This window comes from Pan troglodytes, chromosome 12 (genome assembly GCF_028858775.2).
Source record: "Pan troglodytes isolate AG18354 chromosome 12, NHGRI_mPanTro3-v2.0_pri, whole genome shotgun sequence".
NCBI classification, from domain to species: Eukaryota; Metazoa; Chordata; class Mammalia; order Primates; family Hominidae; genus Pan; species Pan troglodytes.
In genome coordinates this window covers 78,883,064-78,895,498 of record NC_072410.2, presented here as the reverse complement: position 1 = coordinate 78,895,498, position 12,435 = coordinate 78,883,064, and the positions used below count along the sequence as shown (strand labels likewise).

Here is a 12,435-nt window from a genome sequence, read left to right as displayed (position 1 = left end):
CCAGCACGTCCTTATCTTGACAGTGGGCAGAACACACACATTTGTAGGTGGGCTTGCCAGCAAGGAATGCTGGGAGAGACGGGCCCAGGGCAGGAGGCCGAGGTGTCCCTGCTCCAGGAAACAGAGTGAAGACACTGGCCCTGGCAGGCAGCAGCTGGGTCTAAGAGAGCTGCAGCCCAGGGGCACAGACCTGTGGGCCCCATGGCTGGGAAGGCGGCAGAGGAGAGAGGGCTGCCGAAAGGGGCCACTCCCCAGGATACCTCGGTGAGTGAGCAATGGGGAGTCGGCCCAGGCCTGGTGGGCGGGTAGGAGAAATCAAACCTTTCTCTCTTCCCTCAGGAGCCTTCTGTCCTAGCACCACCCGGACATCAAGCAGTGTGAGGACATGGCCACAGGACTGTTTCCTGAATGTCAAAGGGCGGAGGAGAACAGATTCAGGGTCCCAGAGGCCTCTGAGGTCACTTCCTGCCCTAAGAAATGCTCTTTTAGGGAAATGATGTTCTTTTGTGTGATGTGAGACAATTTCACTTTTTCTTTTTTCTTTTCTTCTCTTTTTTTTTTTTTTTTTTGAGACGGAGTCTCGCTCTGTTGCCCAGGCTGGAGTGCGGTGGCATGATCTCAGCTCACTGCAAGCTCCGCTTCCTAGGTTCAAGTGATTCTCCTGCCTCAGCCTCCCAAGTAGCTGAGATTACAGGCACCTGCCACCACACCTGGCAAATTTTGTATTTTTTAGTAGAGACAGTGTTTCACCATGTTGGTCAGGCTCAAACTCCTGACCTCAGGTTACCCACCCTCCTCGGCCTCCCAGAGTGCTGGGATTACAGGCATGAGCCACCGTGCCTGGCCAGTTTTGCTTTTTCCAAATGAGACTCCATCATAGAAATGTGCTCACACATGCCAGGGACTCCACTGGTGTCTCCTCCATCCATGTGGCTGTCAGGTTGGTCTCAGTAATGAAGTGATAGGTGAGACAGGGTGACAGACAGCTTTTGTGGGAACATCAGCATGTGTGGCTCTAACAGGCAATCGTAAGTTCTGTGAGAAAGCTGGAAGGAGTAGAAGCAGCCAGGTGGCAGGAGGTGGAGGTACGTTTCCTTCCTCATTTTACCTGAGAAGTGTTTACTCAAGAAATAGCCTTTGACTGAATTCGGGATGTGGCAGGATTTGAAGCAGGAGGCTAAACTGGAAGACAAGCGAGGAGCAGATCCCCACTCCCACCACCTCACCCCATCCCACCTTTCCATCTTTGCCTGTTGTGGGTAGGAGGGAGGAGAGAAAGACAAGCATGATCAAGGACTCCACACCCAATGGGGAAAACCACCTGGACTGGCCTTGAGTTTCCAGGACTTGACTCGGCCAGACCCAAGGAGCCCACCATTTCTAGTCAGTTCTGCAACCACCACACCTGACCAGCTCTGCTCTCTGAATACCCTGTGGGGCCCACCACTCCGGGAAATGTTTAAAGCCTGAATAGAATAGAAAGTCAGCGGGACTTTGGGAACACTTTCTGCCTGGGAGGGCTGACGATTCAGCCACCACAGCTTGAGAGGCAAAGAAATGCTAGGACCACACCAGAAATGCACGCAGGCCCTGCCATTTCTGCTTCCCTTCTGTCCGATCCTGTCACTCCAGGTGCTGAGTGAGGGTCTGCCCCTAACACCTGTGGGTCTTGGAACAAGAGGATGAGGGTCACATTTCCTATGTCTAGATATATAAAAGTCATCAGTCAAGCTATAAGAACAGTTAAATAAAATAGTTTCTATCCTCTTATCTTGACATATCTTCCTCACAACCTGAAAGGCCAGGTGTAAATTGAGAAATTCTAAGGCATCTTGGCTAGAATGCGCTGGTACGGGGGAGCCACTTCCAGCCCGAGCCACAACCTGTCCCCCTTTTCTGGCCCCCTCAGCTCCATCCCACTCCACGGGGCCCTCAACACCCTGGATGGTCACCCTCCTGCCTACCTGCATTGCAGCCCTGCCCTGCACAGACATATACTTCTCTGGCCTAAAAGTCCTCAGGAGGTTGGGGCTGGGAAGAGGTGTACAGACCCTGGGGATGGACTTGGGGCCATTTGCACAGAGAATATCTGGCATCTTGGGCACCTGGAGTGGCAAGTGCCCTTAACCCACAAACTCCTCATGCCATGGGCAGGAGCAGCGACAGAGAAGGACAAGAGAGACCCTGGCAGCAGGCAGAGCTGTGTGTGACCTAGACTGAATGTTTCGATAAAATTTCTTCAGCCAGGAACAAGTCCTGCGTGTCCTCTTGCCAACCCTCCAGCCGTGAGTGTCAGCACATCACTCCCCCCGGGGCATAGGCTCCTCATCTCAGAACCAGAAACATGTGCTCTGAGAGTTTCCTTCTTGCCTAGGCATCTGACTCAGGAATTTGATCAGAAGTTAATACGAGGAGAAATTACAATGTAGCCCAGCATGAGCAGAGCTGGTTACCTACAAATAAACCTGCTTTTGCTTTTTTGGGTGTCACCTGTCAGAAATTCAAGTGATGTTCTGACAGTCGTACTGATTAAGATGTCAGCCGAATAGATACTTAAGTATTTGAAAAATACAGAGAGTTTGTCAAAACCTCAGGAAGAGTCTAACAAATCCTTCCTGGGAGCCAAGGAAAATATTTTAAAATGGAACAGAGGTCGTCCCCAACCCAGGCACGAATTTTCTTCCTCCGAAAGATGAGCTGCCTGTGCAACTCCTGGAAGGCACAATCCCTCAATGGTGGTTGGAGTCAGCGCTGGCCCACACCTGCCTTCCCAGGCCACAGTGAAGGGGCTTGGGGCGAGCCTTGGAACAAGAAACCAGGCACCTCTCCCCTTCCTCTTACCCAGTTTCTGCTCTGCCTCCTCTGTCTGCCAGCTCCCTCCCCTTCTCAAAGCACCACACAGTGGAACCCATTTGGGCTGCAGGTCACCTCCACACATTGCTCCAGACTCCAAACGTCTGACCTTCCTTCCTCAGCGCCTCCTCCATGCCTAAATCCGACCTGGGGATGTTTTGGCCAGCAGAAGTAATTTCTCAGCTCATTTACATTGTCTAATATCCCTCCTGCAGATATTTGTTTTAAAAACAACAACAGCAAGATGCATGTTAGCCCACATGAGTCTCTTAGAAATGGATAAGATTTTTTTTTTTTTGACAGAGTCTCACGCTGTGGCCCAGGCTGGAGTGCAGAGGCACGATCTTGGCTCCCTGCACCTCCACCTGCTGGTTCAAGTGATTCTCCTGCCTCAACCTCTTGAGTAGGGTAGCTGGGACTATAGGGGTGTGCCACCATGCCCGGCAATTTTTTTTTGTATTTTTAGTAGAGACAGGGTTTCACTGTTTTGGCCAAGCTGGTCTTGAACTCCTGGCCTCAGGTGATCTGCTCTCCTCAGCTTCCCAAAGTGCTGGGATTACAGGAATGAGCCACTGCGCACAACTGGCAATGGCTAAGATTTTTTGATGATTCAACAACAACAACAAAAATGGGACAATGAAGCAATGTGTACAGTGACAGCGGAGAGGGCGAGTGAGGGGCAAGGCCGAAGGGCTGATCTGCCAGGAGTCCAGCATCTGTCCGAGCTGCTTTCAATCTCCTCAGGAGCTTGGGGCACAGACCTTCTTACCTCCTCTCCCTCAACCTCCCTCCTGCTTGGGGGCTTTGGCAACTGGGGTTGAGGTGGGAATGGAACTCTGGAGTTCTACTCACTGGCTTGCTCTCTCAATTTGACAACATATTGTGAAATATCATACACAAAGCAGCTTAAAGAACTCTCATGTACACACCACCAATTACCAAAAGCTTTGAAGCTTGATCCCCGCACTCCTACTGTGTCCCCTTTCTCCTTTCATCTCTGCCCGCTCCCCAGAGATAAACCCTCTCCTGAATTAGGTGTTTATCTTTCCCATTTTTTTTCTCTATAATTTTGGGTCTTTATGGTGATAATTCAAACATTAAGCAATGGAAGTCACTTTTGTCTGCTGTTTTTCATACTCTCCCAGAACTCTAGGGGTTCCCCACAGCACGCCTGCGGCATACTGTCACCGAATTTCTTTCCCTCCACCTCCACTGACCTGGAATGTTCTTTCCGAGAACTTCTGGCCCCCATCATTGCAGGGGTACTTTGACAAGCAGACTGCTGTATGTTATTTGTTATTTTCACGTAAAGCCTAAGTCATGTTAGTTTCACCTACAGCATGTGCGTGCATTGTGTACATAGTGAAAATAAACCCTGGTCAGTTGCTTGAGGTCAGCCTCCCTCTCTGCCTGGTCTGTCTCGCTCCATCGTAATCACCTGTCTCACCTGCCAAAATCTAAGCTTTTCAATGGCCTTTTCATTGTCACATCCCAAATTCCAAGCCTGAAGGGTGTTCTGGGCTCCCCATAAGTGTTTGTTGGGTGCGTGGTTGATTGAAGGAATGTATAGTGTGAGAATGGTAGCTTGAGGAGGAAAGTCTATGGGAACTTGTTAATGAAAGTGTACTTGTTCCTGCCTGACAGAAATGTAAGAAAAATTGAATGCAGTAAAAACTGGAGGTCAGACGAGGTGGTTCACCCTTGTAATCACAGCACTTTGGGAGGCTGAGGTGGGTGGATCACTTGAGCCCAGGAGTTTGAGACCAACATGGCGAAACCCTGTCTCTACAAAAAATACAAAAATTAGCTGGTCGTGGTGGGAAGGCTGAGGTGGGAGGATTGCTTGAGCCTGAGAGGTTAAGGATGCAGTGAGCTGTGATCACGTCACTGCACTCCATCCTGGGTGATAGAGCAAGACCCAATCCAAAGAAAAAGAAATGGTGGGGGACTTCCTGTTGCTTCTTTGTTTGGGCCTCAATGATTTAAATGCTTGAATTGTCCAAATAGGAGGAATTGAGATCTGCAGATGGTTAATACCATTCAAAGGTATCAGCCGACACCATGAAACATTGATTTTTTAATGTACATTCAAATATACCACCACTTCGACAATAACAACAACATGATGATGATGATGAGAGGGACTTCCTCTCAAAGCTCCCAGCAGCATTTTCCATCACTTTGTTGCATGAACTCTTCATCAAAATCAGATATGAGGAGAAGTATGCCAGATGTTAGTGAGGACTAAGATGTTGGTTAGAACTTTTCTCAGGGTGGTGTCTTCATGAATATTGGGCATTAACTCTCAACAGCTGCTTCCCTCTCACATGCTGCATGTGTCATGTCTGTTTGGCATCAGGAGATATTAAGCCAGCTGCAGGGAAGAGAAAGTTAAAGGCAAAGAGTTTGCCCACTCCAGTCAGGTCTTCTCAGAGTACAGAGGTTTGTTTATAGAACTCTCTCCGGTCCAGAGTCTGGGTCTCTTTACCAGAAGCTGCTTGGCTTCAGGCTCCACCAGCCTGAGGTTGAGGTTCTCTGGGAAGGTGCCCCGGGAGAAGCCCCGAACCTCTCTCTGAAGGGAAGAGGAGATGGGCCCTTGTCAGCACTCCTATTTTCCCAAAGCCCTGAGGTTCCACCTGTGCAATCCCGTCTGTTGCCAATTTGAGATTTAACCACGTCGGCTCTAAGAAGTTGCTCTCACCTGTTGGTTTCCTCCTTGTCTTCTCCTATGTTCTCAGCAGCTTCTAAAGGAGCCCCTCATCTCTCCTGTCTCCCACAGGGCCTCCAGGATAGATTGTTCTCCTCTGAAAGTGACAACAGCCTGTACTTCACCTACAGTGGCCAGCCCAACACCCTGGAGGTCAGAGACCTCAACTACCAGGTAGAGGCACGCCTGGGTTCAAGGGGAAAGGAGCAGGCAGGGACAGCCAGGAAATTCCCCGGGCGGAAATAAAAGGGTGGGCCCACCTTGCAGGCCCTCTGCCCCCAAGGACAGAGTCCAGTCCACATTGATGCCTCACGTGTCAGGTGCAATAGGTGTCATCAATGGCATATATCAGAGCTGGAGGTTGAGAGGCTTGAAAAGAGAATGAAACTGTTGTATAAACATAAAACAAAATGCGTGAACCTATAGAAAAATGTCTCTGGGACTCTTTTTAAACTATATTTTGAAATAACTAACTTTAGATTTTGGAAAAAATTGCAAAAATAACACAGTGTTTCCATATACCCATTGTCCAGCTTCCCCTAATGTTAACATGTTGCATACCCATAGTATAATTATGAACACTAAGAAATGAACAATGTACAATGCTATTAACTACAGACTTTATTCAGATTTCATTAGTTTTTATATATATGTGTGTGTGTATATATATATATGTATATATAATTTTTTTTTTTTAAATGTACTATCCCTGGAGCTTATAAAACATCCAGAGTGCAAAGACAACGACTGACCTTTCAGAGGCACCCAGGAACCCCCTGGTCAGATTCAAGGATCCATATTCCCACACCTCCCCAGGGACCCAGATGGGACATGGTGGGGTCTGGGATGGTGAACTTCAGAGGCCTGAGTCTCGCTTCCTGTGGGTGTGAGTTGGGACAAGCCAATGAGCCTTTCTCTGCTCTGCCACTTACCAGCTGTGTGACCTTGAGCAAGTTACTTAACTGCCCTGAGCCTCATCTGTAAAACAAGGATTCTGATCATATCTGTGTTATAGATTTGCAGTGAAGATTGAATAAGGTGATGGATGTTAAGTGATTAACACAATGTCTTGCACATAGTAACCATCTGATAAATTATTACTAAATTACTAGTATCAAGTGAAGACATTTTGCTTCGTGTTTTATTTTTATTTCTGTACCACTATTGCACATGATTTTCTTTTTTCCTTACTTTTTTTTTTGAGATGGAGTCTCACTCTGTCACCCAGGCTGGGATGCAGTGGTGCAATCTTGGCTCACTGCAATCTCTGCCTCCCAAATTCAAGTGATTCTCCTGCCTCAGCCTCCCAAGTAGCGGGGATTACAGGCAGCCACCACCACGCCTGGCTAATTTTTGTATTTTTAGTAGTGGCGGGGTTTTACCATGTTGGTCTGGCTGGTCTCAAACTCCTGACCTCAGGTGATCCACCTGCCTCAGCCTTCCAAAGTGCTGAGAGCCACCGTGCCTGGCCTGTACATGCTTTTCATTCTTCTTATCTTCAGACCTGGAAACAGCAGCTACAGGTTCTCAGCATGGGTCCCGCTTCCGTGTTTGGTAGAACCTGGGTTGGGGCCTATTGTATGTAGGTGAGGACATATCCTCTGTGGAGAGGGGCCACCTGGGGAACGAAGATGCTGAACAGAAGTTGCTGAAGCCCTCTGAACCATTCAGCTCTCTAAGGAACCTTCTGATATCTCCCCACAGGTGGACCTGGCCTCTCAGGTCCCTTGGTTTGAGCAGCTGGCTCAGTTCAAGATGCCCTGGACATCTCCCAGCTGCCAGAATTCTTGTGAGCTGGGCATCCAGAACCTAAGCTTCAAAGTGAGAAGTGGGCAGATGCTGGCCATCATAGGGAGCTCAGGTACCGGCAAGGCAAATCGCTGGGCAATGGTTTCTCTCCTGGGATACAGAATGGTCCTTTGGACAAATGGATGCTTCTTATGGAGCTCTTTGCTGACTAGTAGAATAATACAGCAGAATGGCTGAGAACACAGGTTCTGGGTCAGACAGACCTAGGCTCAAATCCTGGCTCCTCCATTTGCTGGCTTGAGGGTAGGTGCTGTTGTTAAGAGTCATGAGTGTGCCTCTTGTCCACCCGAGGCTGTGGCCAGAGCATCTGACTTTGGCTAACACCTGGACGGAGAGATCAGCAAACAGCTCCAGCAGGTAATGTTCTTTTCAGACTCCTCCAGCCATGAGGGGCATTGGTTCAGGTTGTTCCTCCACAATCACATTCTGATTATGGCCAGACAGCCCCTGCCACACTCTCACCTCTCAGACAGCCTCTCCAGCGTCTTACTTAGCACAACTTTCACTCATCTGCAAAGAGCCAGGTTCTTGGAGTGCCTCAAATTGTCATTTTCATGGCCAAATTTAAAATGAGAGAATGTCTGATCTGAAAGGGAGCTTGGGAAATAGAGGTCATTCTCATCATGTTCCACCTTTCTTTCTCCCTACCAGTTTGGAAGCATTTTCAGAGGAAGGTATTCAAACTCCCTACTTCTCAGTGTGTCTAGAGTATCCTCCTGCACGCGCGCACGCGCGCGCGCACACACACACACACACACACACACTCCCCTCCATTTGACAGATGAGGAGACTCAAATCCAAAGAAATTGAGGGATTCTCGTAAGGACACATATTTAATGCAGAGCTAGAACTAGAACTTTGGTTTCATCATTCTCGGATCAAGGCATTTCTCCCTGGGACACACTTACATAGTGCTGGAGAGAGCATTTTATATCTTTTAATTAATCATTTCCAGAGGTAGAGATTACTCAATTTTTTAAACATTCTGCTCCAAACTTTTACACCCGTCTGGTAGATAAGTTCTGTTTACTGTATAACCAAAGATCAAATGAAATCTTATGTATAAATGCACTTTGTAACTGAAACAGCATCACAATCATGAAGTCCCTCTCACTCTGTCCCTGTCCCTGCAATCCTGACCTAAATAAGAAAAAAGTAGATCCCGGCCAGGCACAGTGGCTCATACCTGTAATCCTAGCACTTTGGGAGGCCGAGGCGGGCAGATCACGAGGTCAGGAGATTGAGACCGTCCTGGCTATCACGGTGAAACCCCGTCTCTACTAAAAATACAAAAAATTAGCTGGGTGTCGTGGTGGGTGCCTGTAGTCCCAGCTACTTGGGAGGTTGAGGCAGGAGAATGGCGTGAACCTGGGAGGTGGAGCTTGCAGTGAGCCGAGATCGCGCCACTGCACTCCAGCCTGGGCAACAGAGCACGATCCCGTCTCTTAGAAAGGAATGAATAAATTACACTGAATAGTCTCCTGTTTTGTTTTGTTTTTTTTTTTGGTTTTGTTTTTTTGAGGCAGTCTCTCTCTGTTGCCTAGGCTGGATTGCAGTGGTGTGATCTCGGCTCACTGCAACCCCCTCCTCCTGGGTTCAAGCGAGTCTCATGTCTCAGCCTCCCAAGTAGCTGGGATTACAGGTGGGTGCCACTATGCCTGGCTAATTTTTTTTTGTATTTTTTGTAGAGATGTGGTTTTGCCATGGTGGCCAGGCTGATCTCCAACTCCTGGCCTCAGGTGATCTGCTTGCCTTGGCCTCCCAAAGTGCTGGGATTACAGGCATGAGTCACTGCACCGAGCATCTCCTGGTTGTTTATAGATTCAGTGTTGTTTGGCTTCAGGTTTACTTGCCTGTGTAAAAAAAACAAAAACAAAACACAAAACAACAACAAACAACTTTAGACAAATAAATAGTAGAGTTGTCTGAGCAAATAGTGATTAATGAATCTGGCAGCACTCAAAAACAGGACCAGTTCAGAGGCTCCCCCAAGCAATTTGGTCAGGCAGTATTTATAGACAGAAAAAGGAAGTGCCCTACAGAAATAGCTGATTGGTTACAGTTGGGTGTTCACCTTATTTATTTGAGGGTGATGTGATCAGGTGTTGGGTATGGACAGGAGCTCATCAGTCGGTAGCCTGTTGGCTGATGCTTGGCTGCCATGATTGGCTGAGACTCAGCAACTTGTCTCAGCCAGTCTCTGTCTTAAGAGAATATACTGCTAAGATAAGTTGCAGTTTGTTTACATACTAAGTTTGCTTACAGTTTGCTCTGTGGGAACTCAAAGTATGCAGGCAGTCTCAGGCCAAATTTAGTTTAACTGAGCAGCTGAAATTATTAAAATGATTTATTAGAAAGGTTCATCGACTACACTTCCTGTGACTTTTACTGCCATCCCCCTCTCCCCCTGCCCAACATACACACAAAAGAACGCTGGCCATAATTTTTAAAATACAAAGAAAACAGCCAGGCTGGGCATGGTGGCTCATGCCTGTAATCCCAGCACTTTGGGAGGCTGAGGCAAGTGGATCACCTGAGGTCAGGAGTTCGAGACCAGCCTGGCCAACATGGTGAAACCCTGTCTCTACTAAAAAAAAAATACAAAAAATTAGCTGGGCGTGGTGGCATGTGCCTGTAATCCCAGCTACTTGGGAGGCTGATGTGGGAGAATCGCTTGAACCCTGGAGGTAGAGGTTGCAGTGAGCTGAGATTGCACCATTGCACTCCAGCCTTGGCAGCAAGAGCAAAACACTGTCTAAAAAAAAAAAAAAAAAAAGGAAAAGAAAAGAAAGCAGCCCTAGGCATTTTAGTTTCTTTTATACTCTCAGCAATGCCAAAAGTGGTTTCCAATTGATGAGTTTATTGATTTGGAGATTCCAGCCATTGAATAAGGGTCTTGAATGCCAGTGGGTGTTTTGTCTTAGTTCATGGAAGGTGTATTAGTCCGTTTTCACACTGCTCTAAAGAACTACCTGAGACTGGGTAACTTATAAAGAAAAGAGGTTTAATTGACTCAGAGTTCCTCATGGCTGGGGAGGCCTCAGGAAACTTACAATCATGGTGGAAGGCAAAGGGGAAGCAAGGCACATCTTACATGGTGGCAGGAGAGAAGAATGAGGGGAGGAACTGCCAAAAACTTTTAAACCATCAGAGTTTAAACTTTTTAAACTCACTCACTATCATGAGAACAGCATAGAGGAAATCTACCTTTATGATCCAATCACCTCCCACCAGGTCCCTCCCTCGACACGTGGGGATTACAATTTCGGATGAGATTCGGGTGGGGACACAGAGCCAAACCATATCAGAGAGTCTCCCCAGATGCCACAGGCATCCTCCATTGGAAGGCTCCCCACCGCTCTCACAAAGTTTTGCTCAGAAAACGTGGCCTTCCGGCTTTCTGAGTGGGAATCCGTGGTCCCTGTGAATGTTGGTGAAGTCCTCTGTGTCCCTGGAGCCTGGCTCTGAAGCTTCTCTCCCAGGTTTCTCTCCTGGCTATTTTGTTCCACTCATGTTCTCAGGGATCTTAAATGAGGTACACCCAGAGGTGGTGCACAGGCCCCTTCTACCCTGAGAGCCTCTGCACAGTAACCAGAAAGATCATGTGAGGAAGCTTCTTGGTTTTTGGGGTTTGCACTGGGTGCTGTGGGGCTTCCTGCAAGAAGCACATAGTGTGTAGCAGGAAGGACTTATCACATATGTATTGGCTCAACCTGTGACAAGTCTGTTTGAACACAACTTGGAAAACTTGCTCTCCAAAAGGAACATACAGTAAGGAGATCAAAACTCCATCTGGGGCCGGGCACGGTGGCTCACGTCTGTAATCCCAGCACTTTGGGAGGCCGAGGCAGGCGGATCACCTGAGGTCAGGGGTTCGAGACCAGCCTGGCCAACATGGTGAAACCCGGTCTCTGCTAAAAATACAAAAATTAGCTGGGTGTGGTGGCGGGTGTGGTGGCAGGCACGGTGGCAGGTGCCTGTAATCCCAGCTACTCAGGAGGCTGAGGCAGGGGAATCTCTTGAACCTGGATGGTAGAGGCTGCAGTGAGCTGAGATCACGCCACCGCACTCCAGCCTGGGCCACAGAGGGAGACCCCATCTCCAAAACAAACAAGCAAACAAGCAGAAAACACTCCATCTGCGGGAGTGGAAAGAGCTCATTCCTAGCTCCATGGTAGGAAGATGTTCTGAGCCTGAGCCCAATCCGCATTCACAGCTTGAACAGCTGTCACAGACAGAGCCTCACCGAAAGTTTTTGGAAACTAGATCCAATCTGATGCTTACTTTCTCAAATCAATAATAATTAGTACATCATTCAGAAGAGGGTGCTGTTAACTTGAGTGCAATGAATCTTTTTTTAACTTTTATTTTAGGTTTGGGGATGCACAAGTAGGTTTGTTATATAGGTAAACTAGTGTCACGGGGTTTTGTTGTACAGATTATTTAATCACCCAGGTAGTAAGCTTTGTACCCAAGTGTTTTTTCCTGCTCTCCCTCCTCCCATCCTCCACCCTCAGTTAGGTGAATCTTTTTTTAAAAAAGAGTATTAAAAATACCACTGATGCACTTTGGGAGGCCGAGGCAGGTAGATCACCTGAGGTCAGGAGTTCAAGACCAGCCTCGCCAACATGGCGAAACCCTGTCTCTACTAAAAATACAAAAATTAGCCGGGCATGGTAGCGCCTGTAATCCCAGCTACTCAGGAGGCTGAGGCAGGGAGAATTGATTGAACTCGGGAGGCAGAGATTGCAGTGAGCTGAGATCACACCATTGCACTCCAGCCTGGGCAGTAGAGTGGGACTCTGCCTCAAAAAAAAAAAAAAAAGAAAAAGTAAAAGTACCACTGATGAAAAGAAGAGAGATGGGTGTAGATACAGTCAGAACATATATGTACACTGTGCTGTAGTTTTAAATCGTTTCCACTTCTATTATTTCTCTATTTTTTTCTCCATTATTTCTCAAAATAGATTTGGTTTTGCATTTTTAAAAGACACTCTATAAATGCTCCAAATTAGTCCTCACAAAGCCAGCTTCTGAGCCAACCGACATTGAATAATGAGACATTG

At 47.6% G+C, this 12,435-nt stretch overlaps 1 protein-coding gene across 5 annotated transcripts in view; it reads left to right on the top strand.

The window, feature by feature from the left end:
* Window positions 1–12,435, top strand: part of ABCG8 (ATP binding cassette subfamily G member 8) — a 53,379-nt gene that overhangs the window by 6,730 nt on the left and 34,214 nt on the right. For 3 of the 5 annotated variants that reach the window (XR_008546232.1, XM_016948441.4, XM_016948440.4), the window contains exons 2-3: window positions 5,633–5,734; window positions 7,265–7,421. Coding sequence is in view for 4 of the 5 variants with exons in the window: in XM_016948441.4 (XP_016803930.2) it covers window positions 5,633–5,734; window positions 7,265–7,421 (259 nt within the window). In the remaining variant the exon portion in view is untranslated. Of the gene's footprint in view, window positions 1–63; window positions 265–5,632; window positions 5,735–7,264; window positions 7,422–12,435 lie in introns of those variants that run through there. The other 2 variants (XM_009442401.5, XM_525745.8) reach the window with 2 other exon arrangements.